Source organism: Rhamphochromis longiceps, linkage group LG12, assembly GCF_057381845.1.
Source record: "Rhamphochromis longiceps isolate RC_006_pf linkage group LG12, R_longiceps_female_GT1.1, whole genome shotgun sequence".
Taxonomy (NCBI): Eukaryota; Metazoa; Chordata; class Actinopteri; order Cichliformes; family Cichlidae; genus Rhamphochromis; species Rhamphochromis longiceps.
The window spans coordinates 25,453,335-25,477,115 of record NC_140568.1 but is presented as its reverse complement, the minus strand read 5'-3'; the positions used below and the strand labels follow the sequence as shown (position 1 = coordinate 25,477,115).

Sequence of the window (23,781 nt, the reverse complement as noted above, 5' to 3'; positions counted from 1 at the left end):
TTCATGCTCACATTCAAACCTGTGGCCAGTACAGAGTAACTGGTTAGGAGTAATTTAACTTGCACGTCTTTTGACTTTGTGTGGGCAGCTGGGATATCTGAAGAGAACCCACGCGGGGTGGAAGAAGCGGCAGGTTTAGATGCTACTTTGTTTCTGTTGTGTTAGAGCTATTGAAGAGGGGAAAAGCATCTTAAAACAACTGTGCCTAAATCATTTGATGACCGGAAAAGGATGAGTGCATCGAGTGTATAATTAAAAAGATTTTTCTTATTGGTGGGATTTAAGTTAGGGGTTAGGGTTAGGCATTCCCTTTAAAAATAAAGGGATAGCTATAGCATTGTTTAAGATTATTATACAAATGTTTGTTCCTCATGGTTATAACCTGCACACTCCACTGGGTTTGTGTTGACTATGCAGTGTGTGTGTGTGTGTGTGTGTGTGTGTGTGTGTGTGTGTGTGTGTGTGTGTTTGTTGTCCTTAATGTGCTGACAGATAATTTTCCACACTGAATCCTTGAAGCACCCACGCAGCCTTAATTAACCTAAACAAGATGTCCTCTGCATGCATGTGGGAAGTAATGCTTTGCTGCTTTTGTTAAGCCTGAAAGGAGGCAGGAGTTGTTGGTATAAATAAAACCCATAACTGAAACATGACCAGGTTAGATGGCTGCGTGCTGTACACTGTAAATTCAGTGTATGGGGATGAGCAAACAGCTAATAAATTACACACACATTTCTTTTACTTTGTAACATCCAGGACAGGAGACCATAACAGTAAATTTAGTGTCACTTGTAAGCAGTCAGATAATGTGTAACAGACGTCCTCGATCATGATGATTCACCATGCTCACAAATCATTCACTAGTTCTTTGGAATAGGTTTTTCCTGATGTCCCTGGAAATAGTCTGGCAGAGACTGCGTTCCTGAAGGCTTTGCTAAACCTCTCAAAGGGAAATTACATCAGCATAAAAGGAGGGCAAGTTAATTCTGATATAAACTGTATATTTTTCTATTCAGTTATTCGTTTGCACCTTTCTCAAAACCTCTGCCATCCTCTAGAGAATAAAATGTGATCTTTTCCATCGTTACACACTTTTTTTTTCTTGCCAAAATGCAACTTTTAAACTTTATCCGTAGTGCTGTTTTGAATTTAGACGATTTAAAATAGTATTAGGTTGCTTTAATTAATGTTTTTCCTTCATTGTTCCCCTGACTGGTCACCTCTAATCACACACTGGAAATGTGTGTGCAGCCCCCTTCCTAAAGCATGCTGGCCTCTGTGTGGGTGTTGCCTGTAACACTTGCCAGTTCCCTCACATAAACAGGCTACTTTGTTGCTCTGTTTAATCAAAAAACTTCAAGTTCATTTCAGCAGCAATGGCTCTTGTGAACTGTGTGTGTGTGTCTCTCTCTCTCTCTCTCTCTCTCTCTCTCTCTCTCTCTCTCTCTCTCTCTCTCTCTCTCTATATATATATATATATATATATATATATATATATATATATATATATATATATATATATATATATATATATATATAGAGAGAGAGATATATAATTTTTTTTTTTTTGTGTGTGTGTGTGAGAGTTCAGCAGGTGTAGGGAAATTCAATATTGACTTGTTGACTGCACGTAGGCATTCAGCCACTTAATATCTGAACAGCACCCTATCAGATGTGTGGGTAAACAGACTAGTAACCATAGCAATGTTTAAGGGAAAGCAAGTTTAATTTAACTAGCGATGAAAATTAAAGGTTTTACTCTTAAGTGCATCCATAAAGTATTTAGAACCTTTCACTTGTTTTACATGGTCTATATTCAATATTCCATACTGAAAATGGGAAATTTAGAAGTTATTACAGACTCTTTCAGATTTTAAGCTCTGTCAAGTTAGGTAGGGATTGCCTGTAAACCACCATTTCAAGATCTCAGTTCAGGGATACAGCTGGACCATTCAAGGGCATCCAAAGTGTTATCCCTGAGATACTCTTACACCGTCAGGGCTGTGTGCCTAAGGTCACAGTCCTGTTAGATTTAAAAGGTTAATCACTCGTCCGGTCTGAAGTCCTTCGCACTCTGGAACAGGTTTTTCACCACCTTACTATCCTCTGTTCAGTCTTCCCTCACCTGTGACCACTTCTCTTGTCACTGCTCATGAAAAACAAACTTGTTGCTGCCACCATCATGTGTCAATGTTGGGATGATATTGTGCAGGAGATGAGCTGTCCCTGGTTTCCTCCATACACAGTGCTCAGAATTAAAGTCAAAGCAGTCAGTTCCATCAGACCTGCAAGTGTTGTTTATCACAGTTTGACTTGATTTTAACTGCAAAGAAAATGTTTAAATTCTGTTCTTTCGTTGCCATCATGTGGTATTAAGTGTAGATTAATGCGATAAAAGGAATTTAACAATTAATAGGTCAAAGAAAGTCAAGAGGTCACAATTATTATGTAGAATGCAATGCAAATGAGATGTTGCGTCAGTGTGATTTCCTGTGTACTAATGTTGTAGACTAGTCTCATTTTCTTCTTTATACTCTTTTAATCTGCAGTTTTACATCATTATGTCCTCTTCTCTATTTTATGTAATTGTCAACCATACTGAAAATCTCTGAGATTTAATTAACATCAGGCTGTTCATTGGGGTCTGTTTGGTTCCAAGAGATCAGTATGTGAGATGCACTTGACATCTGAGCTTCATATTTGTGTTTGCTCAGATGGATGGAGGCCTGCTTAGAGGAGGACTTGCCGCCTACCACAGAACTGGAGGAAAGACTTAGGAATGGGGTCTACCTTGGCAAGCTCGCCAATTTTTTTGCACCAAAAATGGTTTCAGAGAAAAGGATCTATGACCGAGATCAGTCCCGTTATAAGGTAAGGCTTCTCTTCTTTTACTGAACTTGTTTAAGAAAAGTCAATAAAAACTTTGAACTTTCAGATTGCATCATAAAAGGCAGAATGACTGTTTCCCAGGTACTTCCTGGCAGTTACAAGCAGTTTTAAACCGGAAAGAGGGAGATGTGACAGGCCAGTGTTGAGGGCTAACTGTAAGCTGTTGCAGCTGTTCTGCTGCTACACTAAAGTATAGATATGTTTGTACTTTGCCATATTATACTCAGGGCTCGATATGAGATTTGGCCATCAGACCAGCTCAGCTCTTGCACATAGTTTATGCTTTGTAATAAATCCTTAAATATAAATGCTCATTTTTTTTGCAGTTCATCCCTTTAAATATCTGTGCTTCTGTGGTTATCTTTAGAGTAAAGGACTGCACTTCAGACACACTGACAACACAGTGCAGTGGCTCAGAGCCATGGAGTCAGTGGGCCTCCCTAAGGTAAGGGGCTTGTACAGCTGTTGAAGGCACTTTAAGTTCTCTTTCACATTTGTCACACTTTAAGTGGAACGATCTGAAATGCGAGAACATGACTGTTGAAGTTTGTAAGTGCATGATGTAAAAGAGAAAAAAGTTTGTATAGAAAGGTCCTATTTTTTTTTATTTAAGACCATAACATATCTGAACACTGGCTTATGGTTTGTACTTGTTCATGTTAGAGATCAGAAACCACCATGGCACCTAATTTTTACCTCCAATCAATTATAATAAATGTGTAGGAGTAATGCTAGAACAGTATTACTCATATTTTATCATTTATAGCACAACACCAAAGACTGGAAATAAAAACATAAACTGCATCCTGGAAATAAGAATATGGTAAAGTTGTTATCTAGGGCTGGGCCATATTATACCGTTCACGGTAATACCGGTATAATGTTAGGCAACGATAGGAAAATGAAATATCGCGATAGAATATGAGTAAAACGCGCATGCGCAGTGCCTTTGTTTTCATACGCACATGGCCGATTGTTGAGTGAAACAGATGAACCAGAATTGGTTTGTAAAAATGGTGCAACTTCCGTGATGTGGAACTGGTTTGGTGTTTGTCCGTCAGATACACGACAAAGCACATTTTTTTGCAGAACATGCAAGCGGCCATCGTTATTGTCGTATTTGTCGGACTAAGATGCCCTTAAATCTGGGAGTAATCTGGGTCCTAAACTCCGTATACTTCAGGTCAAACGAACACTGCAGCATCACTAAGAGTTAAAAACTGTCTAAATTCTTTCATCTTTAATAAAACGATCAGCATTGCTGCTTTACCAGGTGTAACTATGAAGTTTAACTTCCAGGCATCCATTAAAACAAAATTTATTACATTTAACGGAGTTAGAAGCTAGCAGGAAGCTAGCGGAAGTTAGCTCGCTAGTTTCGCTAGTTACCTAAGCATGATATAGCATGTTCTGACTGAGAGATTTCTGAAAAAAATCAAACGTACAGCTCTGCTATCACTTCCAACATAAATGAAGACAGAAAACTAAACAGCAGTGACGTTTGTAGGGTTACTGAAATTGGGCTAGCTGGTATATAATGATGTGCTACGTGATCGCTAGCGACACAGCTATGTTAGCATAACATAAACAGTGAAGCTGGAGGACGAACACTAACACTTTTCCACTTATAAAAGTTAACGTTAAGGTTCCTCATGGTTAGAGACAAATGCAATCGCATGGCAGGATGCTGTAAAAGGACCAATCTTCAGTCAGGAGAACAACTGAGATAATCCGTCCACAATACGAGGTTAGTCATTAATATACTGCAACAACATGGGAATAGAGCCGCTGCCAGAGAATTCAACATTAATGAATCAATGGTACAGAATTGGAGGAAGCAAGAAGAATGAGTTTAATAAAGTTTGATTTATCTGACTGCTTTGTTTCGCTTAATGTGCCTTATAATCCCGTGCACCTTATGGTCCGAAAAATACGTACTGCACACTGCAGTTTAATGTTGCAAAGCACCTCTTTTTAACTTCAGTGGATATTATACATGGTTATGCTCAGGATATGTCAGCCCATTTCTACTGGAAATGCCTTTTGGTTAAACTTTCAGCAAGGAATTTGCATTTGCACTGTTACATTTTTATAAAGCTTTAATGTACATAAAAACCAGCTTCTTGTTTAAGTGAAAATAAATGGAAGGTTGTCTTTTTGCGCTAGTAATGTTGTGGAGTTGTATTTTGTCTCGCATCAATTATATCGTCAGTTATATCGTTATCGCAAATTTTCAAATATATATCGTGATAAATATTTTTGGCCATATCGCCCTGCTCTATTGTTATCTACTACTGGCTTTTTCTAGTCTTCAGTTCATTTTTATTTCAAACATTTCAAACATGTGCCTTCACAATCATTACAAAATATCGTTCCATTATTTGTTTGAAAAGGAGTAGGCAGAAGTATTTACTTATTTGTCCCTACCCCCTCAAGTTTTACCTCTCATTCATTTAATTTTCTTTTAGTCTTAATTTATTTATTTAAAATTACTTGCAGCTATTCCTACCTCTTAATTCAATGTTGATTTTAAATGCACCATTCGTGTGTTATTATCAAGATAATTATTGAGACAGAGCCCCCCCCCCCCCCCCCCCCCAAAAAAAAAAAAAAGCAGGAACATGTGGTCCTGTTAAATTGTAGCAGAATGAAAAGTGTCAAGACCATGATAAAGAAGAGTGACTAATACCTGCTGGTGGTTTCTGCTTTCAGATATTCTATCCTGAGACGACAGATGTGTACGATCGCAAAAACATGCCCAAGGTGGTATACTGCATTCATGCATTGAGGTACGACTGAAAGGATCTATTTTGACAGCACAATTGGTCGCTCATCTGTTATCTTCATGTATGTGCAGTGGCTGGGTTCCCCTGGCTGAGTTCTCCTGAAGGATCTACACCTGAATGTTCAGTGTGGTTTCATTTCATGAAATGCAGACCTAAGTGTTGTCTTTGACCTAAAAACTATGTGGTGGTATCTGTCTGTTAGGGTTTAAACTATGAGCCAGGCCAGATTAGATTCAGGCAGCATTACATTTGTCTGTACAATGTTGCCTAATTAATGAATGCAATTTATAGTGTATATAAAAGATGTGCATAGTTTCCAAAGTGAAAAGCTGATTTAATACATGTGACTTTTGTCTGCATTCTTTCTAATCACCACCAGGGGGCAACTCATCTGGTTGTAAAAAATGTGGAAATTGAAGTTTCTCATGTGACTTCATGTGCACATTTCTGTCTGCCATACTGGACACGATGCAACCACCTGTTGCTAGGAAAGTTTCTTCCCTGACTGGTTGGTGGTGGTTCCTGGGGGTTTCTACCTGTTGATGAATGAAATTGGTTGCAAAAAAGGCGCTGCACCAAAAGTCACCTGTGATTTATTTGGATGCTAGCAGATTGCCACTGTTGTTGTTGTTGTTTTTTTCTTTTCTTTTTTTCCTTCTTTTTGTTTATTCAAATACTGGCTAACTACAAGCTGGAAATAGAGAAGAATTCCCCTTCATATTAAAAATTGTGCTTGTGGAAATATCTTTGCTACATTGCTGAGGCTTAAGTTTTAATTAAAAGGGAGCCTTCTCCATATCCAGTTTGTCGCACTTTTCATTTGGAAGTGAACTATGACTGCTGCATTGTGCTAACAACCAAAACTATCATAAAGAGGACTTTTCTACATGGTTGAGGAAAACATGTTTTACCCTAGCAACAGGTGGTTGCCATGACTTTAGCAATCCTTTTTTTTTTTTTTTTTTTTTTTTTTTTTCTTCATCGACTGCTATCAACCTCCAACAACCACTCCCAACCAGTGTTGGGAATTTTTCCCTTATGACCAGTGGTTGCCAGATGGTCATGGATGATCCAACATTGTCACCATGCTTGTCACATGTCCAAAATGGCAGAGAAGTTAATGTCACATTGTTAGTAGTCACATTTCTGCAAAACCTCGATATAAGTCAAATGCTCAGTTGATCCATGACCTCTTTCCGTGGTGTCTTGATGAACTAACGAAAACAACATCATGTTTACTTTGAGTTAAAAGGAGAATAAAGCAGGGAATGGATTAGGTTGGGACAACCATGTAACTAACAAGCCACTCTCCTAGCATGCAATAGCGAAGGTCAGAAGTGCACAGCTCAAGGCTTCCACACAAGATTATAGGTGATGTCATTGTGCCAAGTCCATACAATGTATACAGCGCAGCTGTAGATTATATGGACTAGTACATACTGTTTTCGCTAACATTTATTTATTTATTTATTTAATTTGGATTGGGTTGTGTTGGACTAAACCAAACATTTTGGTTTGAATTGGAAATGAAGTGCTTATTTTGTATCTACACACAGAATTTATCGACAGCTCATAAAACTACTATGCTTGTGGTCAGATGTTTACACATCATCATGATGGGAATGAATATCATGGTCATTTTAGGCTCTTGATTCCCTTAAACTGTTGTTTTTGTTTGTTTGTTTTTTTTCTCCCAGGGTGGAATGATTGTACAGAATACGTTTTTAATGACTTTAAGAAAAATATAAAACGGTTGCACAAGTTTGAATTGTTTTAGGATATTCTCTAATCCATGCCAGGTCAGAAATGCATACAGGCTCAAATGTGTAAACATATTCACCTATCTGTTGTAATAAGTAGTGCTGAAAGTTCAGTTTCTTCTAACTTGACAAAGCCAAGGCCTATTAACTTCATGGTCATGCTTTATTCAACTGGTAGCATAAAATAATTTGTCTGTCAGCACTCACTGGATTAACCAATGCTAAGAACAATGGGAAAGTCCAAGGAACTTGATGAAGATCAAAGAAGGAAAACTGTAGATTGACACAGGTTGGTAAGGTCTCTTGGAGCCATTTCTAAACAACTGCAGTTTCTAAGATCATCAGTTTAAACAACTGTATGCAAGTACAAGTTATTTTGATGTGTAACTGATTTGCCAATATTTAGAAGAAGACCCAAACTGTCACTGTCAGATGAAAGAAAATTGGTGAAAGCCCAGAAACCACCAAGGCTCAAGCCTGCCAAGAACTGGAAAATGCTGGAACAACAGTATCACCTGTTCACAGTGAAGTTGCATGACCATGGGCTGAGAAAATCAACACATTTAAGCTTTACTGAAACTTGAATATTGGACACAACTGATGATCCAAGAGGACAGTGTTTTAGAATGGGTAAAGCAGGCGTTAAACCTCTGGAATGGTCTTCCCAAAGACCCAAGCTCAACCTGATTGAAAATTTGTGGACTACACTTGAAAGCCAGGTTCATGCCAGAAATCCAACCAGTTAAAAATGAATTTGGTGAGTTCTGCTAAGAAGACTGGTCAAATATCCAGCCAGACTCATGCCAGAAGCTTGTTGATGGCTACCAAAAGTATCTGGTCATTGTGCAACTTGCCAAAGGGCATTTAATCAAATACTAGTGGGGCTGTATGTATGGATGTATGTATATATTTGTATTTACTTAATCTTCTTTTAGAGAAAATCCAAAATAATTTCAAACTTGTTGACGTGGTTGTTTTCTAAATTTAATTTAAGATGTATGCTGTGCAATCATTCCCCCTGGAAAAAGAACAGTTCAAAAGGCTCATTAAAGAAATCATTCAAATCCCACAAATACCATGATATTCATGACCACGGTGAGCGTACGCAAACTTCTGACCACATTTGTACAGTGTGTCCATGAAGCTTAACCTCCAATCTATACATCAAAAGCAGAAGTGGTACTTAGTAAATGATATGAAACAGAAACTGGAAAACATTGTTTCTACTTTAGTAGCACAAGGAGGTTCTGTGTGTTACTTTAGATGTGCCATGCTGTATATATTATCCAGACTCTGTTATTGAGCTATAGACAGCTATATTCACTCTATACTATTAGTTGTAGTTTCAGTGTTTAACTTTACGTTTGCTTTCCTGTGAAAGGTTGGTGGTCTTTTTCCGTGGCTTGTGCGTCGCTGTAGGCCCTTGCTTACTTAGTCTAAATGACTGACTTTCTAAACCATCCAGTCAGCTAAGCACACATTTGGGGAGTGGTTATGGGAGCTGCCTGCCTTGTTTTCTCTGTTGTAGTGTTTTGGTGAGGTCCTTTGAGAATTGGGTTCCTTCCTCCCCTTATGCACACACGTGCTCTTCCTTCCTGCAAATCCAGTTCAAGTCCCACAAGTTCCCATTGAATGTTATTCCTCCTTAGGTACAATGCTGACCTCATAAGTAGATGTTTTAATTCTTCTCAGAGTGGTAGAGATTTGAAAAAAAAAAAAAAAAAAAAAAAAAAAAAAGGGAATCCACCAAGCTAGTCAGCTGATCGTCTTTAACCCCTGTGGCTGGTAATCAGCCACCTTCATTAACCCCAGTCAGCTGTTGTTGTGTTTGTATCCCAGACCGAATCAGTTGCCTGCATGTTGGAAAATTACCCTTTGTAAAAGCAGATTTTTTAGATGGTCTCTTTCAAACCTCTCTGTGCCAAGGACAGAGTGCATCTTATGTTTACACATGCTGGGACCAAAGGGCAGAACAACCACTAGCTACTACAACTCCTTTATTCAGAGCTGTACTGATGCCAGACCTCCCTCGCCTCTGTCAGTGCGCCCCAGGGCAGCTGTGGCTACAATGTAGCTTGCCATCGCCAGTGTGTGAATGTGTGTGTGAATGGGTGAATGACTGAATGTAGTGTGAAGCGCTTTGGGGTCCTTAGGGACTAGAAAAGCGCTATACAAATGCAGGCCATTTACCATTTAAGTATCTATAATTCATTGCCAGTTACCCAGTACCTGCCGGAAGATGAAAGTTTTATGAAGTTTCCAGTCACCTCCTTGTTAAATTTATCTGCTAGGTAGTGCACGGAGTCTGCTTAGTGTTGTCACAGTGCTTATTGTAATTTGAGACAGTGCTACCCCCTTGTGGTGTAAGTGTGACACTGCAGAGAAGACGATACCGAAGCGATCTTGATCGAAAAAATAAATAGTTTTATTTTCATGGTATGATCTACAGTGTTTTGTATCGCTTATTTTTTGCACAACTCTTACATCGTATGTGTTTGTGTCTTTTTTTTTTCCAGCTTGTACTTGTACAAACTGGGAATTGCACCACAGATTCAAGACCTTCTAGGGAAAGTGGACTTCACAGGTAACCATCTACCATATAAATTACCTGAAAGTGAAACATAGCACAAACCTTATAACGCACAATATCATTCATACTACATTCATATTATTAGTCCAGCATCACTTTGCTTGTTAGTCCTCACGTGATGGTACAACACAACACGGTTCCCATGTGTTCTTCATGTTATAGCAGAATTTTATGACCAATGGTTCATTACCAGAGATCAGGCTCTTATCACTAGTGATGATCATCCACTCAAGTAATGGGACCATAAATGGAACAATTTATAAATTGCAGCTGCCCTAAAAGCAGGACGATGACCTTGAAGGGGAAATTGGATTTAAAAAGTGGGGGAGCTATTAGCTTTTTATGGGGCAAGGCCCTGAACCTTTTGATGGCACCTCGTGTGTACCCATGTTCTCCTGCAAGCAACTGTCATGGTGCTCTAAGAGCAACATGTCTTCATCTTAATTTTCCTCTAACAAAGGACATTTACTCTCCTCATGTGTGGTGTGAGGGGTCTGTTGTTCTAATATCACTTGATCATTTTTAACTAGTTTTTTGAATGTTATGAAATATTTATTTTAGGGTTTTGGCAGATTGATTTTAAGTCGTTGTTAGTGTTCTGATGCCCCATTTAACAGTTATACTGGTTAGAAATTTGTCCCAACTGTATGTTTTGTTTTGTTGTTGTTGTTGTTGTTGTTGTTGTTGTTGTTGTTGTTGTTTTTATTTGTTTATTTTATTTTTTTATTCCAATGTGCCGTGTCGCAGCTGTTTCATGTCAGTAATATATGTGTTTTACAGAGGAAGAGATCAGTAACATGAGGAGTGAACTGGAAAAGTATGGCATTCAGATGCCAGCTTTCAGTAAAATTGGAGGTATCCTGGCCAATGAGCTGTCGATTGATGAAGCTGCCTGTGAGTGATCTTTTAACCTTGTGATCTTTTAACCACTCAGTTGTTTTTGACTGAAGTAAACGGAGTTATCTGATCTGATATGTGATATCCTCCACTAAATCCATGTTTTGTTTTTTTTCCTTAGTACATGCTGCTGTGATTGCCATCAATGAAGCGGTTGATAGAGGTCAAGCATCTGTCACAATGGGAGCCCTGAACAATCCTAACGCAATGCTGAGGAACACACAGGAACCTCTGGCCCAAGAATATCAGGACACACTGAGTCAGACCAAGTCTCGCAAGCGGGATCAGTCCTCAGGGAGGGTGAGAAGACAAACACTTCAGTGATCTCTTGGAGCTTTTTCCTTTTTATTTAGTATCTTAGCTGCAGGGCTAGCTCTACACTAGGGCTGAACGATATATCGCATTTGCGATAATATCGCGACATGATCGAGTGCAATTTTCTAACCGCAAAGGCTGCGATTATACTCTGGACATGTCCAAATTCATGGGCTGCATCCTCCTGAGGCCGCATTTGTAGACCGATTACGTCACAGCGACGCGCCGAAGGCTGTCCAAATTACTACCATATCCCAGAATTCATAGCGCGGCCCAGCCAAACTCCAGTTTCCAGCAATGGCGGCCGCTACTAAGTTTTAAAATTACTCATACTAATCTTTCTGGGTCACAAAATAAACTTTTAACATATTTTCAGGCGAGAAAGTAGTTGTGTAAACATCAAATATCTGCTCGGTTTATCAAGATATCCCATATTTGCAAAAGTGCTTCGACGTTTTCAGAGGCGTCTGCTACCCACCAGCTCGACAGCTAGCCGGGAGCTCGAGGGTTACTGATGCGGCCGAGAACGGCACAACTCCCGGCACATCATTTTCAGATCACCGCGGAGTTTCGCTGCTCGGGTTAAACGTAATATATAAGTCACTTAGACAACCTAAAAATGTTATTGTTGGGCTTTTTTCAGTGTTTTGTTTGTTCGTGAGTAAATCGGTTTGGCTGAGATTAAAGTTATTAGATTAGATAAAATAAAACTTTATTAATCCCCCGGGTGGGTTCCTCCTTGGTTTTCACACAGCTGACTAAACGTCAAACAGAAAACTTATTAAACAGAAGTATGAGACAGTCGAGAATTTACACCAGTGTCTGGTTATATTTTAGATAGCAAGAAGCAGACGGCCGAGTTTATTAAACTCCACCGAGACAGCGGTGACGCTAATCAGAAGGCTAGACCGTCCAATTTCACGCCTTTAAATTTTAAAGGCGTGTTTGTGTGTGTGTTTATACAATTGCTATTATGTTTGCACTTTATGTGTAATGTTACTGACTGCAGAGATCAGTAAGATGTGTGTATTTTTTATTTATTAGTTTTATTTATTTAATATTATTTTTTAATTGAATGACTGTCTAGTAGTTCACAGATGTCGAAAAACTGAGTGTGGTAAAGCCACTGATTTTTTTTTATATATATTTCTGCAATCTGCACATTGTACTGACTTTCATTTTAATGTTTACACCAGGGTTCCTTGTCAGCACTTTATGCTCAGATGTTTGTAAGCTAAAAATAAACTATTGTGTATGTTCAAATATACTGTTGTGATTGAAGAAGTTAAATAAAAATGTCAGTCATCAATTCATGCATCACCTCATGTCATCATAACAGAGGTCTGTCTTCCAGGAAAGAACAGTTTAAAATTAATGTAATATAGTATTGGCCATACTATATGATGTATTGCTTGTCTTTGTTTAATAATACAGAAGACAAAGACCTTAAAAAATAATCGCATATCGCATCGCAATCGCAATATTGGGGCAAAAAATCGCAATTAGATTATTTTCCATAATCGTTCAGCCCTACTCTACACTGGAGTCTTAATGCTTTAAAATGTAGCTGCATGCTAGAATAGACTGGACTGCTGAGTCATAAAACAGGTTGTGCTGTATCAGAGACTGAGAATAGGCAATTCTGATTGCTTACCAGCGTACACTGAGGCAAAGGAATTATGAGTGTTATAAACACTCATAAGGTTTGTAATTTGGGAAAACATCATCTTGGAGGGGATCCATCAATATTTTCTATCGACTGTTCACACCTTGGTTTTAGAGCCACCGTTTGGTTTATAATTGTTTTTTTAATTATTTTTTAGATGGAAAAAATAAAACAATGCAACTTTCTCATCTTCAGCCTTGTTAAAATTGTCCTCACCCCTTTAACCTGAACCAACCTTGAACCATGCAAGCAGGTTTGATTAAGTTACACCTCTTACTGCTGCTGAGGTTGACATGTTTTCTGTGTTCAAGAGCACACGTGCTGACCACAGACAGATTTTAAGAGCTGTATGTCTGAATGTAGTTTCTAGAAATTTCTGAATCATGTGTGTTATTTGAGACATTTTCCAAAGGAATATAAAGAAGTGTGATATGTATGTGGCAGCTATATTAACTCGAGAACTGCACGGACATCTGAAAATGGTTGCCTGCGCTGATGTGCTCTACAGGCTTTGCCAGCACATTCCAGTGACTGCATTGTAAGCTGTATTTACCTAACGCTCCACGCCATCCAGCACCTCTCCTCCCATTCTCTTTACAAACGCTGTGCAAACAGTAGCACTAGCTTTTCTTTTCTTTTCTTTTTTTAATTGATATTACCACACCAATTTAAATGAGAATGGGAGGCAGTAAATACAACCTGCTAAAATATAGTGCGCTTTGTTTTTTTTTTTAACAATTATATGCATATAATGTGATTATATTTTCTTTGTCTCCCTCTGTTAGCGGTCCTCAGTTGCTGCTGAAGAAAGAGATGTTTATGAGGAGCTGCTGAATCAACAGGAAATCCAGACATGCATTGATCTTGTCAACAGTAAGAACTTCCCTATGTTTGCTTTACACATATTCTCACTTAAACACTGTCATGTGTCGCAGATGTTTTTGTCTTTGTGTGAGATGGGCCTTTATGGGTATTAGGTCTAAACATCTGTTAAATCAGATTATGCAGCACAATTACACAGTTAATCAAAACAATATTAAAGTTAAAAAGGATCTGCTCACTGTCTTTATTTTTCCTGTCTCCAGCCCAGGAAGCTATAAGGCAGGTGAATCATGCTGTGTCGAGCCAGGATCAAGCTGCTCTGCTGGCTGCGCTTAGGCTCAACGTGCTGGCCTTGCTCGGTGTTCAGGAGTCAAACAGCCGGTGGTATCTGGAACATTTTACCAACTACTGTCAGCATAAATCTAAGGTATACAGAGTCAGAGCTTGTTTGCTCAGTTGTTGGATTTAATTCCAGCAGTGTGTGTGAGAGAGAGAGAGAGAGAGATCCATATTTCAGACTTTGTGGTCTTCTTGTTATCCAAGCATTTGTTACAAGTGAGCAATGGCCTGCTTTCACATGAAATATCTAACTCCACCTTCAAATAATAAAAATAATCAAGTCAAAATGCAAAGAAAAACGAGCCATTTCTTTAATGGGGTCTTTTTGGATATCTGCTTAGTGTAATCTAATGTTTCTTCTTCAGGAAGGTGGAAGGGTCCAGATTCTGGACAAGGAAGAGATTCAGCGAGTTGTCAGCTCCTGCAATGACTTTGCCGAAGCAGAGAAACGAAGTAAGTGGCTTTTGTAACTTCGGGCTGTTTACTAATGAGTTAAAATTCAAACTACCTAATCACCCAAATACGACTCATGATAAGTATTTAATATGGGTTCTTAAAGGTCCTTCAGAACATCATGTATAAGGTTGTACGAAATACTGTTTTCGTTCATTTGGGGAATTGATTCCAAGTTATAATGTAAAACACGACTTTGTTGTCATTTTCTTAATCAGAACTTGAAGCAGTTGCAAGAATCAATACAGCCATTCGCCTGGGCAATGCTTTGGAAACAGTGGAGGAGCTGATGAACCCGGAGGCACAGCTGCCAATTGTCTACCAAACTGCTGCCAACCTCTACCAGGCTGAGCTTTTCAGTTTGCAGCTACAAGGGGGACGGGTGAGGCATGTTTCAGACTTTTACTCTGTGCACATGGATGTTGATGGGTATTGACAAGGTCAGCGATATACATGTATATACATGCGCGCACACACACACTCTGCAGGCAACAATTTTCTGATCCAGTATTTTATGTTTTTCAGTCTGGACTGAGCCACGAGGAACTGAGTGTAGCTGTAGAGATGCTGTCAGCTGTCGCAGTGCTGAATGAAGTACTAGACACCAAAGACCCACAGGCTGTGATTGAGCAGCTAACAGACTCTCCCCTGGGCTTTACCAACATAGACCAAGACAACCTTAACAGGTAAGATAGCCGCAGGATAGATGAGGAAGCAAAAGGAAGTGTTATTGTTTACTCACCTTCCCCCCCAGTGTTCCCATTTAGTGGATTCATCTACTTTTAAGTCAGGCTGTGGAAACGACAGAGAGACCATAAAGAAGAGTTATTGTGATTTATTGCAGAATGTTTATACAACATGTTTATGGCAGTTTTTAATATATAACTACGTTACCCAACTTCTTATCAACATTACTGCTAATAAATAACTCTTTACTTATCTCGGTCACTTTGTGCAGCAGCTAATAGTTAAAAAACTAATCCCTGGTAGTTAAACATAACAGTTCAACCATATTGTGGTAGTTTTAACCTAATAGCATTTAATTTATATTATACTAACAAGAACATACAATATGTGAATTTTTAGTGATTTACACATTCACCTAACAACAGAAAGACCCCCAATTTCATCCTGGGAAGAAACCCAAAATCCCTTTGGTGGTTGTTTGAGGGGGAGAAAAACTAATTTGACCAGATAAAATCTGCAGAGCTTTTTTTTTTCTGTATGATGATTTTTCTTCTAGTCTGTTAGTTGCTTGGTATATTGAATGCACCACATGAACAAAAATCAGTTTATGTCTAAAAATGGGTAGCAGGTTGGTGTAACTTTTGGTTCCTCTCAGACATTTGTCCTGCTGTACTGTATGACGGGACACTTATAAGCTTATAAGGTTAACGATTTGCTTCACAAAGTTATCAGTTTACAATACAGACAACACTTGGTTCCACACTGCTGTCTGCTCAGCTGTGGTGCTAAAGTGCTAAATGCAGCTGTGCTGTGGTGGGCAGGCTATGAGGACACCAAAAATTACACCCATGAGTGTTTTGTTGTTGCTGTAATGTCATAGTTTTTTCTTTTATTTATTTATGACTTAAAAATTAAGTTATAATGTATTTGCGCATCCAAACAATTTCTGGTTACATAAGTCCTTCTTTCCTCAGGTATTCTGACATGCTTATCAAAGAGCGAGCTGAGGCGCTTTCCACGGGCCAAGAGTTTCTAACCTGGAATGATGTCCAGAAATGCATCGACACCGTGAATGTTCAGGTCCAAGAAGAGCATGAACGTAAGAACGTCTTGCTGATTTCCTCTTCTAGTTTACATATTTTAGCAAGTGTTTTGCCCTGTGCAGCTAATCAATTTGCTATGCAATTTGGTGACTACTGAATGAATCATTAGGCTTCTCCTTGTTTCTCCTCGTACATTGTAAAACAATGTCAGTTCTCTAAACTTTGCTAGGACATATCTGCACATAACAAAACTAGAACTGGCCACTTAATAAAAGCAGGAGATTTGATACTTGCTGTAAATGTAACTAATACACAGTGATCTTTTGTTGAGTAACATACGGCGATATGTTGTACGTAGAGAGAGATGAGGCATGTAGAAGCTCACAGACATGTACAGTTCAGACAGACATGTGACAATTACTCATGCCTGGACTGAAACCTGAAGGTGCTGGTGATTCCTTAAAGTGCTTTTGTCTGCTAAGAGAACCATATCAGACATCACACTGAGTCAAGCTACGATATCACACCCAATCTAAATTGTAATTTTGAGAATAACAAACGATTAACTGCAAACTGCTCAAACATAAATAATTTCCTTGAGGCTCAAAAAGGCGTAAAACTACACAGTTTGCTGAGGTGGACATGACGTAAAGGTGCTCAAAATACTCCCACTGTTTCAGGAATATTCTCAAATTACAGATGTTTGAAACCTTAGAACAGTTTTTTAGGCATCGTCTTACACTGAAAAATGAAACACAATCTGTGCTCTTAACTTGTCTGAGAGGCTTTTGTTTTTTTGTTTTTTGGTCCTCCACCTACAGGAATCATAGCCATAGCTGAGATCAATGAGGCACTAAACTCAGGTGATCATGAGCAGACCCTTGCAGCCCTCCTCCTCCCTACAGCCAAGTTGTCGGGGGTGAACCCAGCCACAGCCAAACACTACCATGATGTCCTTCAAAATACCAAACAACTTCTCTGCCAGGTAGGTGAACATTTCTTTAGTCATTTCGAATTTGAGTAGAAAAATATACTTGCACCATCCACAGCTAGATATTGTGGAAAACGTCATTATAGCTGAACGAATCCTTATTTTGTTTATTTATTCATTTTGTAAGTTTTTTTTATTATTTAAACCTGTCCTGTGCAGCAAGCAGGATCATGGTCTGAATGCTTTATTGTGGAAAGCACATTTGCTTTCCTAAGAGGGGCATAGACTCTTGTAATTGTTTTTGGGTCATTATTCATTTTATTTTATTATTCATATTATTATCTGTGTGGGTATTAAGCTGGGGGTGATGCCAGGTTGGTGAAAGATAGAAAAAAGGGTGAAGTAAACGGGCATTTCGGTCTCCAACTCGCTAACAAAGCACACATTTAAATGATATGCAGCAACTGAAAGACAAAACAGAGGGAGGGACACAAATATAGAATTTTGCTGTGTGTGTGTGAGAGGATGTGAGTGTCTGTGTACGGCAACAATGCCCCAACAACAACAACAACAACAATTTTTGTTGTTGTTGTATTTTGTTTTTAACCATCAGTTGCACACAGAGGTTTTTCATAAATTACTCATTCTGTGGTCAACACTCGACCTTCAACAAACAAAAGACGTCAAGCAAGAATTCACGAGACAAAATAAAACAATTGAAATTAAAAAGGTGCTCTTTTGAGCTTACAACACATAAAAATAATAAAATAAAAAATTTGATGACCTCAAATTACAGAAACAAAAGTCTAGATAGTGACTATAAAAACGACTGACATAGAACAGTCACAAGTATCACAGCTGGTTTATTTAATGTTTTCTTTGGTGTGTGGGGAGACGTTGACATGTGGAGTTTAAAAAGTCTTAATTTTGTAGTGGAGAACTTTTCAGCTGGTAGAATAAATTCGTGGTATTGCTTCCTCTTGCGGCAAATGTTTACGGCACGTTTTGCAAATTACCGCATTTTGTTCAGAGAGTCTCATTCCCTCGCTCGTCCGGTAGGATATAAACACACATGCTCAGCGCAGTGCGCCAGGTAGAAAATTTTCTGTTTGGGAGGGAGGGGAATTAATGATTGTGCAGCATGTGGGAGGAAAAAAAACACCTCACAGGGAATTGCATGCAGACAGCTTAATATTGCCATGGCAATTTATAAAGCCATTTTAACTATCGTGAGTGGAAAAACTTGCAATACATCGAGTATATTTGAATTATCTCCCACCCTTACTGTGTGGTAATTAAAAATGAGAAACATATGACTGCACAGCCAGCAAAGCCACGTGAATGGCCCTACCAACCTATGCAGCTCATGTCCCCCCTGAGACCCTACGTGCGTGGGTGATGTGTTGTCAGAGAAGCAGAGGGAGGAGAAGGCACGGGATGATGATTAAGATCAGGAGGTAGAGGACTCCCCCTGGAAGGAAAGGGCGAGCAAAGCAGGTTCAGTAAGCACCCCCACTTCCTCCATGAATCATTATTTAAACCGTGTCATAACTTTGTCCTGTTAGTTTTGTTATACAGCAGTTTTTTATCCTATGTCACTTCTTTACATTAGGTCATGTATATATCTATCTGAATTGCTCAATCTTGATTTTAAAGTAACGGATATATCGTTTACAAAAAGTATTGTTGACTTTTGGATATAATTTTAATGAAAAAATGAACAAAACATGACACATAAAACATGTTTTTAGTATACATGGAAACAAATAACACTATGGCCACATTAATAGTTTCTGATTCTGGTTTAACGTGGATACAGCCTAATGTTAACCACAATGTCCGGTCTTCAGTTTGTCATTTTCCCTTGTGACTTCCTGCTGTGTTCCAACAATAGTCCAGGCTTGGGTTTTGTTTTGTTTTTTTTTGTATACATGTCCAGTATCACGTCATAACTGCTTGTCTCGGAGATATCTCGCGGAGAGAAATAAATTGTAGTTCTGAAGCCGCTGTCTTGGAAATAAGCATACACAGGAAGGGATCAAGACAACTGTGGAAACAGCAGAGACACACAGCTACTCTAAAGTATCCATACAGGCTGTCGTCCCCACCGGAAAACAGGCGGATGTAGTGGGCCATATGCAGGACTCCGCTGGGCAAGAAGCACACCAAGAAGATGCTGAAAACCAGAGTGCTGACTCTGATAAATGGCTTCCAGTCACAAGCACTTTGACCTAGATGGTAAATTACAGCCACATGGGCATAGATACAAAAGAGGAAGGGCGTTATAAAGCCTAGACAGATAAGCATCAGCCTATATGGCACCAGATGGGAGTGTGATTTTTCGTCTAGGGGAAGTACATCATGACATGTTGTGATCCCCAGCTGGGAAATGTTGTAACTCTGCCTGACAAGGAGCTCAGGCACAACAGCAGCCCCGAACAGGAACCATATAACCAAGCACGTCCACACCGCCAGTGTTTTCGTAGCAAGTCTCCTGTACATGAATGGTTTGACCACAGCCAGGTAGCTGTTCAGGCTGATGCACGCGATGGTCTGAGCTGAGCAGTAAACATTACCGTAAAACAAAGCCGTAATCAGCCGGCAGGAGGTTTCCCCAAATATCCAGTTGTTCCCATTGAAGTGGTAGTGAACACGCAGCGAAAGGGAAAGCAGGAGCAGCAGGTCAGACAGCGCCAGGTTCAGGTGAAGAACGACTGTGGAAAAGGACTGTGCTCTGAGCCGGACTCTGAGAAAGGCCAGAATGTAGCCGTTGGAGGGGATGCCCACCAGCATAGACAGGATGTACGATGAGGGTATGACCCAGGTGCTGAGCACCCCTGTGGTATAGGCTGTCACTGGATCCTCTGGCTTCACATGCAAGTTTCTGCCTGTGTCATTATAGTCGGCCTTAAAGGTCCTTGGATTCACTGTGTGAGGTTGGATTTTGGTCCTGTTTTTGTTTCCTGTAAAGAGTAGAAAACAGTTTTTACACCTTCAAACCAACTTTCATGCAAAAAGTTTTTTTTCTTTTGTACCAAAATGTTCTGAAGGTTTTTTGTTTTGTTTTAAAGAAGTAATTTTGGTTTTCTATTTTGTGAGTCTGAGTTGGGAAAAGAGCTTTCCCAGTTGTTGGATACCAAAATGTACTTTTTCTACAAGATTTAAGCTTTTTTCTTTTTCTTTTTTTTTTTAAAGAGTTATCCTTTTAGTAATGTGTTAACTTAAGAAACTTACCATCAAGCTGATTGGTCTGCACTGCCATCAAACAAATGAGTAGTCCTGGCATGAGGTCAAACATGTCACCGTTAAGTTGATATTCCAGTATTTCCCAGTTAATTAGGCTTCAGCCCTCTTGGTTTTGCTTCTTGTCAGGAGTTTTCCACCAGTAAAACTTTGTGTTTTGCATCTCTTCAGTGCAGCGGTCGAGCTGATAATGGTGTGAGCTCAAACTCAGCTTCCTGGCAGTGTATACAGAAGCATGTTTCCTGCCTGGACTTGAAAACTGAATTCCCTGCTGTCTGCGTCAGTCACAGCCCTCTGAATCACTGGAGTGGGGGAAAAAACTACTTAATGGTTTACAGAGCTGTTTATCGTGTTTGTCCAAGGAGTTTGGTTCATTTAAGACATTTGACTGGTTTTGGTTTTATTACTTTTGTTAAAATGGGATTTGGTGTTTGTCAGCCTAGTGAATTAGAAGCTGGTTTTCAGACAACATAAAATGTGTAGCAAGCAATTACATCATGAATGCAATAAAGGAAGTGAAATGTGTGCTTGAAGATGGTCATTTAGTAAAGTGTTTTCCCAGGACAGTGTTTTTCTTTCTTCCTGTCTTGCCTCCATGCTGTGCTGCTTTTGAAGGACTGCTATGTTCTTCTGGCTTGCGCTATCACATCACATCACGCATGTAATATCTCTTATGACACCCTCAATATATGAGGAGTGCGTGAAACGCACAAGTAATGTCTTTACTTTCAGACTGCTTCAGTGTTTTGTAAACAGCGACTTCCTTCCTGATGGTCTTGTGGTCGATGATGCACCCCTTGATGTTGTCTAAAATTAGCTTGAGAACAAACATAAGGATCAAGCTGAATAAACATGCTGTGTTTGTTCTGACTTTTGAGCCCATTATAGACTGAGGTCATTGCTTTAAGTGGTGGGCTAGGATATGGTTGCAGGTCATCTTTTGTCAACTTTTCCTTATTTGTCTCGACTGGTTCCTGGCACTGGTTCTCTATAATGCGATCATTATCTCTATTAAATATCTCCACAATCCCAGTTTGACTTTGGAAAATATTTCAGGTACAGTAAATGTACACAAACTTAAAACTTTCCACATTATTTTGGTTCTGGGTGCTTTAAATATTTTAGAAACGATGAACAAGCTACTAATAGCGCCTTGTTTGAGTGAGTTTGAGTTTTGTCTTCTGAAATGAAGAGGAATGATCTTTGTTCTTTTTCCTGATCGTAGAGCTCCGGTGATGAATCTGCAGTGCTGTGGCTGGACCAAATCCAAGAGGCCATACTGACAGCCAACCAGGATGAAAAGGAGGCTCTCGCATGTATGTTCTCGTAAAGCCTGATTAATTCTTCAAATTGATCTGCGATTTGTTTCCATGAATAACTGTCACATAATGCCTTATAGATGCTCTTATCCAGTGTTTCTTGTTGCTATAGCGAGGCGGACGTAGAAATGAACTATTGAAAAAAAAAAACAATAAAAAATGTCAATGTAATTCATTTGATGTCTAATTCATTTAAATTTATTTTCCTGTACACTACTCAGTGTGTTCACATTGTACTTTTACTGTATACTGTTGTTTTATTTGACCCAATAGCGTTGTGAAGCTGACACCAGTGGTTTTTCTTTTTGCTTTGCATTGCTAGTGTCTGGAGCAGTAGCTCATATTAACAAGACAGTGAATGAGGGGGACTCCCAGAATACACTGGAGGCTTTGCAGGCTCCCAGTGTAGGGCTGAGAGCAGTTCTTCCTGAATGTGCTGACACGTACCAAGATGACCTTTCACAGAAACAAAGAGACGGTGCTGCCAAAGGTAACAGGATTTACATCTGTGGGACAGCAAGTGTGCTTTCTGTTCAAGAAACTCCAGTGAGAAGTTGAGAATTTGTGTCAGATTTACACCAACAGACTTTTTAAAAAGCACTTTCTGCTTTCCTCCAGGCAGCACTGATGGTGTGTGGGTAAAACACTGCATCAAGGACAAATATGACTATTTCTATAACCTGGAAACTGAACAGGGCACCTGGGAGGAGCCTGAAGGGTTTGAACAGAACAGCGGACATCTCAGTAAAGAAGAAATCCAGGTGCTACCCCTTGATTATAAAGCTTTAACATTTCCCATTGATTGGGCTGATTTCATTTTTACTTTAACAGTAGTGAGATTTGTTTATACTTGGATTGCATCTAAACAAACAATTTTCATGCTGCTGTGGGGTATTCTTGGTTTTTCCCTCAGAATGTGGTGACCTGTGTGACTGCTGAGTATAACAGGGAACAGCTATGGCTGGCCAATGAGTGCTTTGTGACCAAGCTGCAGGCAAGAGTCAGAGGTTACCTGGTCAGGAAGAAGCACGTCCAGAGAATGGAGTATCTGCATCAGCAAGAACCACATGTCATAAAACTGCAGGTAGCTTATAGAACCTCTATAAAGTGTACTTAGTAATTAGTCAAATATTCCTCATTGATTCTGGATGTCTAGGGCTTATCCAAACACAAACAAATCATAAGCAAAGGTAGCTATATACTTACATTAAATTACAACCACTGTACTGACTGCATATTTTTGTTTGCATCTTCTTAGAAGACAAACCAACAATGACAACAATGTCTTTAGAAAACTGATGTCTAAACTTCATGACTAAGCTTCATAAACTGATTTGTGGTGAAGCTGATGCCGAACTTGTTGCTTGTACATGTTTGTCTCAGTTTTTCCTTTTTTTGCAGGCTTGTTGGAAAGGTTACAAACAGAGGAAAGTATATAAAGAGAGGATGAATTTGCTTCAGAAAAATGTTGCTTCCATTGTCAAGGTGATGAATTATTTTTGTTATGAATGACAGACTGAAACAGGAGAATATTAATTGGGATTTTTAACACTTATTAACACTAATTGACCTGTGAATAACATTAGCAACATAGCTGCTGCATCAAACGCCTGGTATATATTTTTTTATAACTGTTTAATAAATACTTTATTTTATTTAGATCCAGTCTTTTGTAAAGATGTGGAAAGCAAAACGTGAATACAATCAGAGGCAACAGTTCTTCAAAGATCATGTAAGTAATACTTCATTGCCATTACTCAGGTGCAGGATTTGGGTTTGTTTTCATGCTTCCTAAAACTCTGATTCATTTTTGTGTTTAGGAAAAAGAAATTGTGAAAATCCAAGCTTTTTTGAAGGCCAACAAAGCCAGAGAGGACTACAGGACGCTAAGTGAGTCATAAAGAATTTAGATCTGCGTTTGAATATGAAATTATGGTCTTGATGCATGTTTCGCCAGTTTTAGAGGATTGCAACTTACAGCGAGTCACAAATTTTTGAACAACCACATTATTTGCAATTTTCTTCCCCCAATTTTTCCTCA

The 23,781-nt window shown here is 39.1% G+C and overlaps 2 protein-coding genes across 2 annotated transcripts in view; one reads left to right on the top strand and one right to left on the bottom strand.

Annotated features, from left to right (window-relative positions):
• The window catches only part of iqgap2 (IQ motif containing GTPase activating protein 2), a 39,029-nt gene that overhangs the window by 6,133 nt on the left and 9,115 nt on the right, over positions 1–23,781 (top strand). Inside the window, exons 3-22 of the mRNA XM_085425327.1 lie at positions 2,715–2,871; positions 3,257–3,334; positions 5,602–5,678; positions 9,952–10,019; positions 10,806–10,919; positions 11,044–11,222; positions 13,689–13,776; positions 13,989–14,152; positions 14,430–14,517; positions 14,736–14,899; positions 15,043–15,203; positions 16,179–16,303; positions 17,069–17,232; positions 21,647–21,737; positions 22,063–22,230; positions 22,359–22,501; positions 22,654–22,824; positions 23,142–23,225; positions 23,401–23,472; positions 23,561–23,630. Coding sequence (XP_085281453.1) covers positions 2,715–2,871; positions 3,257–3,334; positions 5,602–5,678; positions 9,952–10,019; positions 10,806–10,919; positions 11,044–11,222; positions 13,689–13,776; positions 13,989–14,152; positions 14,430–14,517; positions 14,736–14,899; positions 15,043–15,203; positions 16,179–16,303; positions 17,069–17,232; positions 21,647–21,737; positions 22,063–22,230; positions 22,359–22,501; positions 22,654–22,824; positions 23,142–23,225; positions 23,401–23,472; positions 23,561–23,630 — 2,426 coding nt within the window. The remainder of the gene's footprint in view (positions 1–2,714; positions 2,872–3,256; positions 3,335–5,601; positions 5,679–9,951; positions 10,020–10,805; positions 10,920–11,043; positions 11,223–13,688; positions 13,777–13,988; positions 14,153–14,429; positions 14,518–14,735; positions 14,900–15,042; positions 15,204–16,178; positions 16,304–17,068; positions 17,233–21,646; positions 21,738–22,062; positions 22,231–22,358; positions 22,502–22,653; positions 22,825–23,141; positions 23,226–23,400; positions 23,473–23,560; positions 23,631–23,781) is intronic.
• Positions 18,879–20,637, bottom strand: f2rl2 (coagulation factor II (thrombin) receptor-like 2). The gene is made up of 2 exons (XM_085425328.1): positions 20,413–20,637; positions 18,879–20,141 (listed from the first exon to the last, which is right to left on the bottom strand). Exons 1-2 carry the CDS (start codon positions 20,474–20,476, stop codon positions 19,120–19,122), a joined length of 1,086 nt encoding a protein of 361 aa, XP_085281454.1. The 5' UTR covers positions 20,477–20,637; the 3' UTR covers positions 18,879–19,119.

Coding starts and splice junctions, on each gene's coding strand:
- f2rl2 (XM_085425328.1), bottom strand. CDS start 20,476: ATGTTTGACCTCATGCCAGGACTACTCATTTGTTTGATGGCAGTGCAG. Junction 20,142..20,412: donor GCAGACCAATCAGCTTGATG/GTAAGTTTCTTA, acceptor TACTCTTTACAG/GAAACAAAAACAGGACCAAA.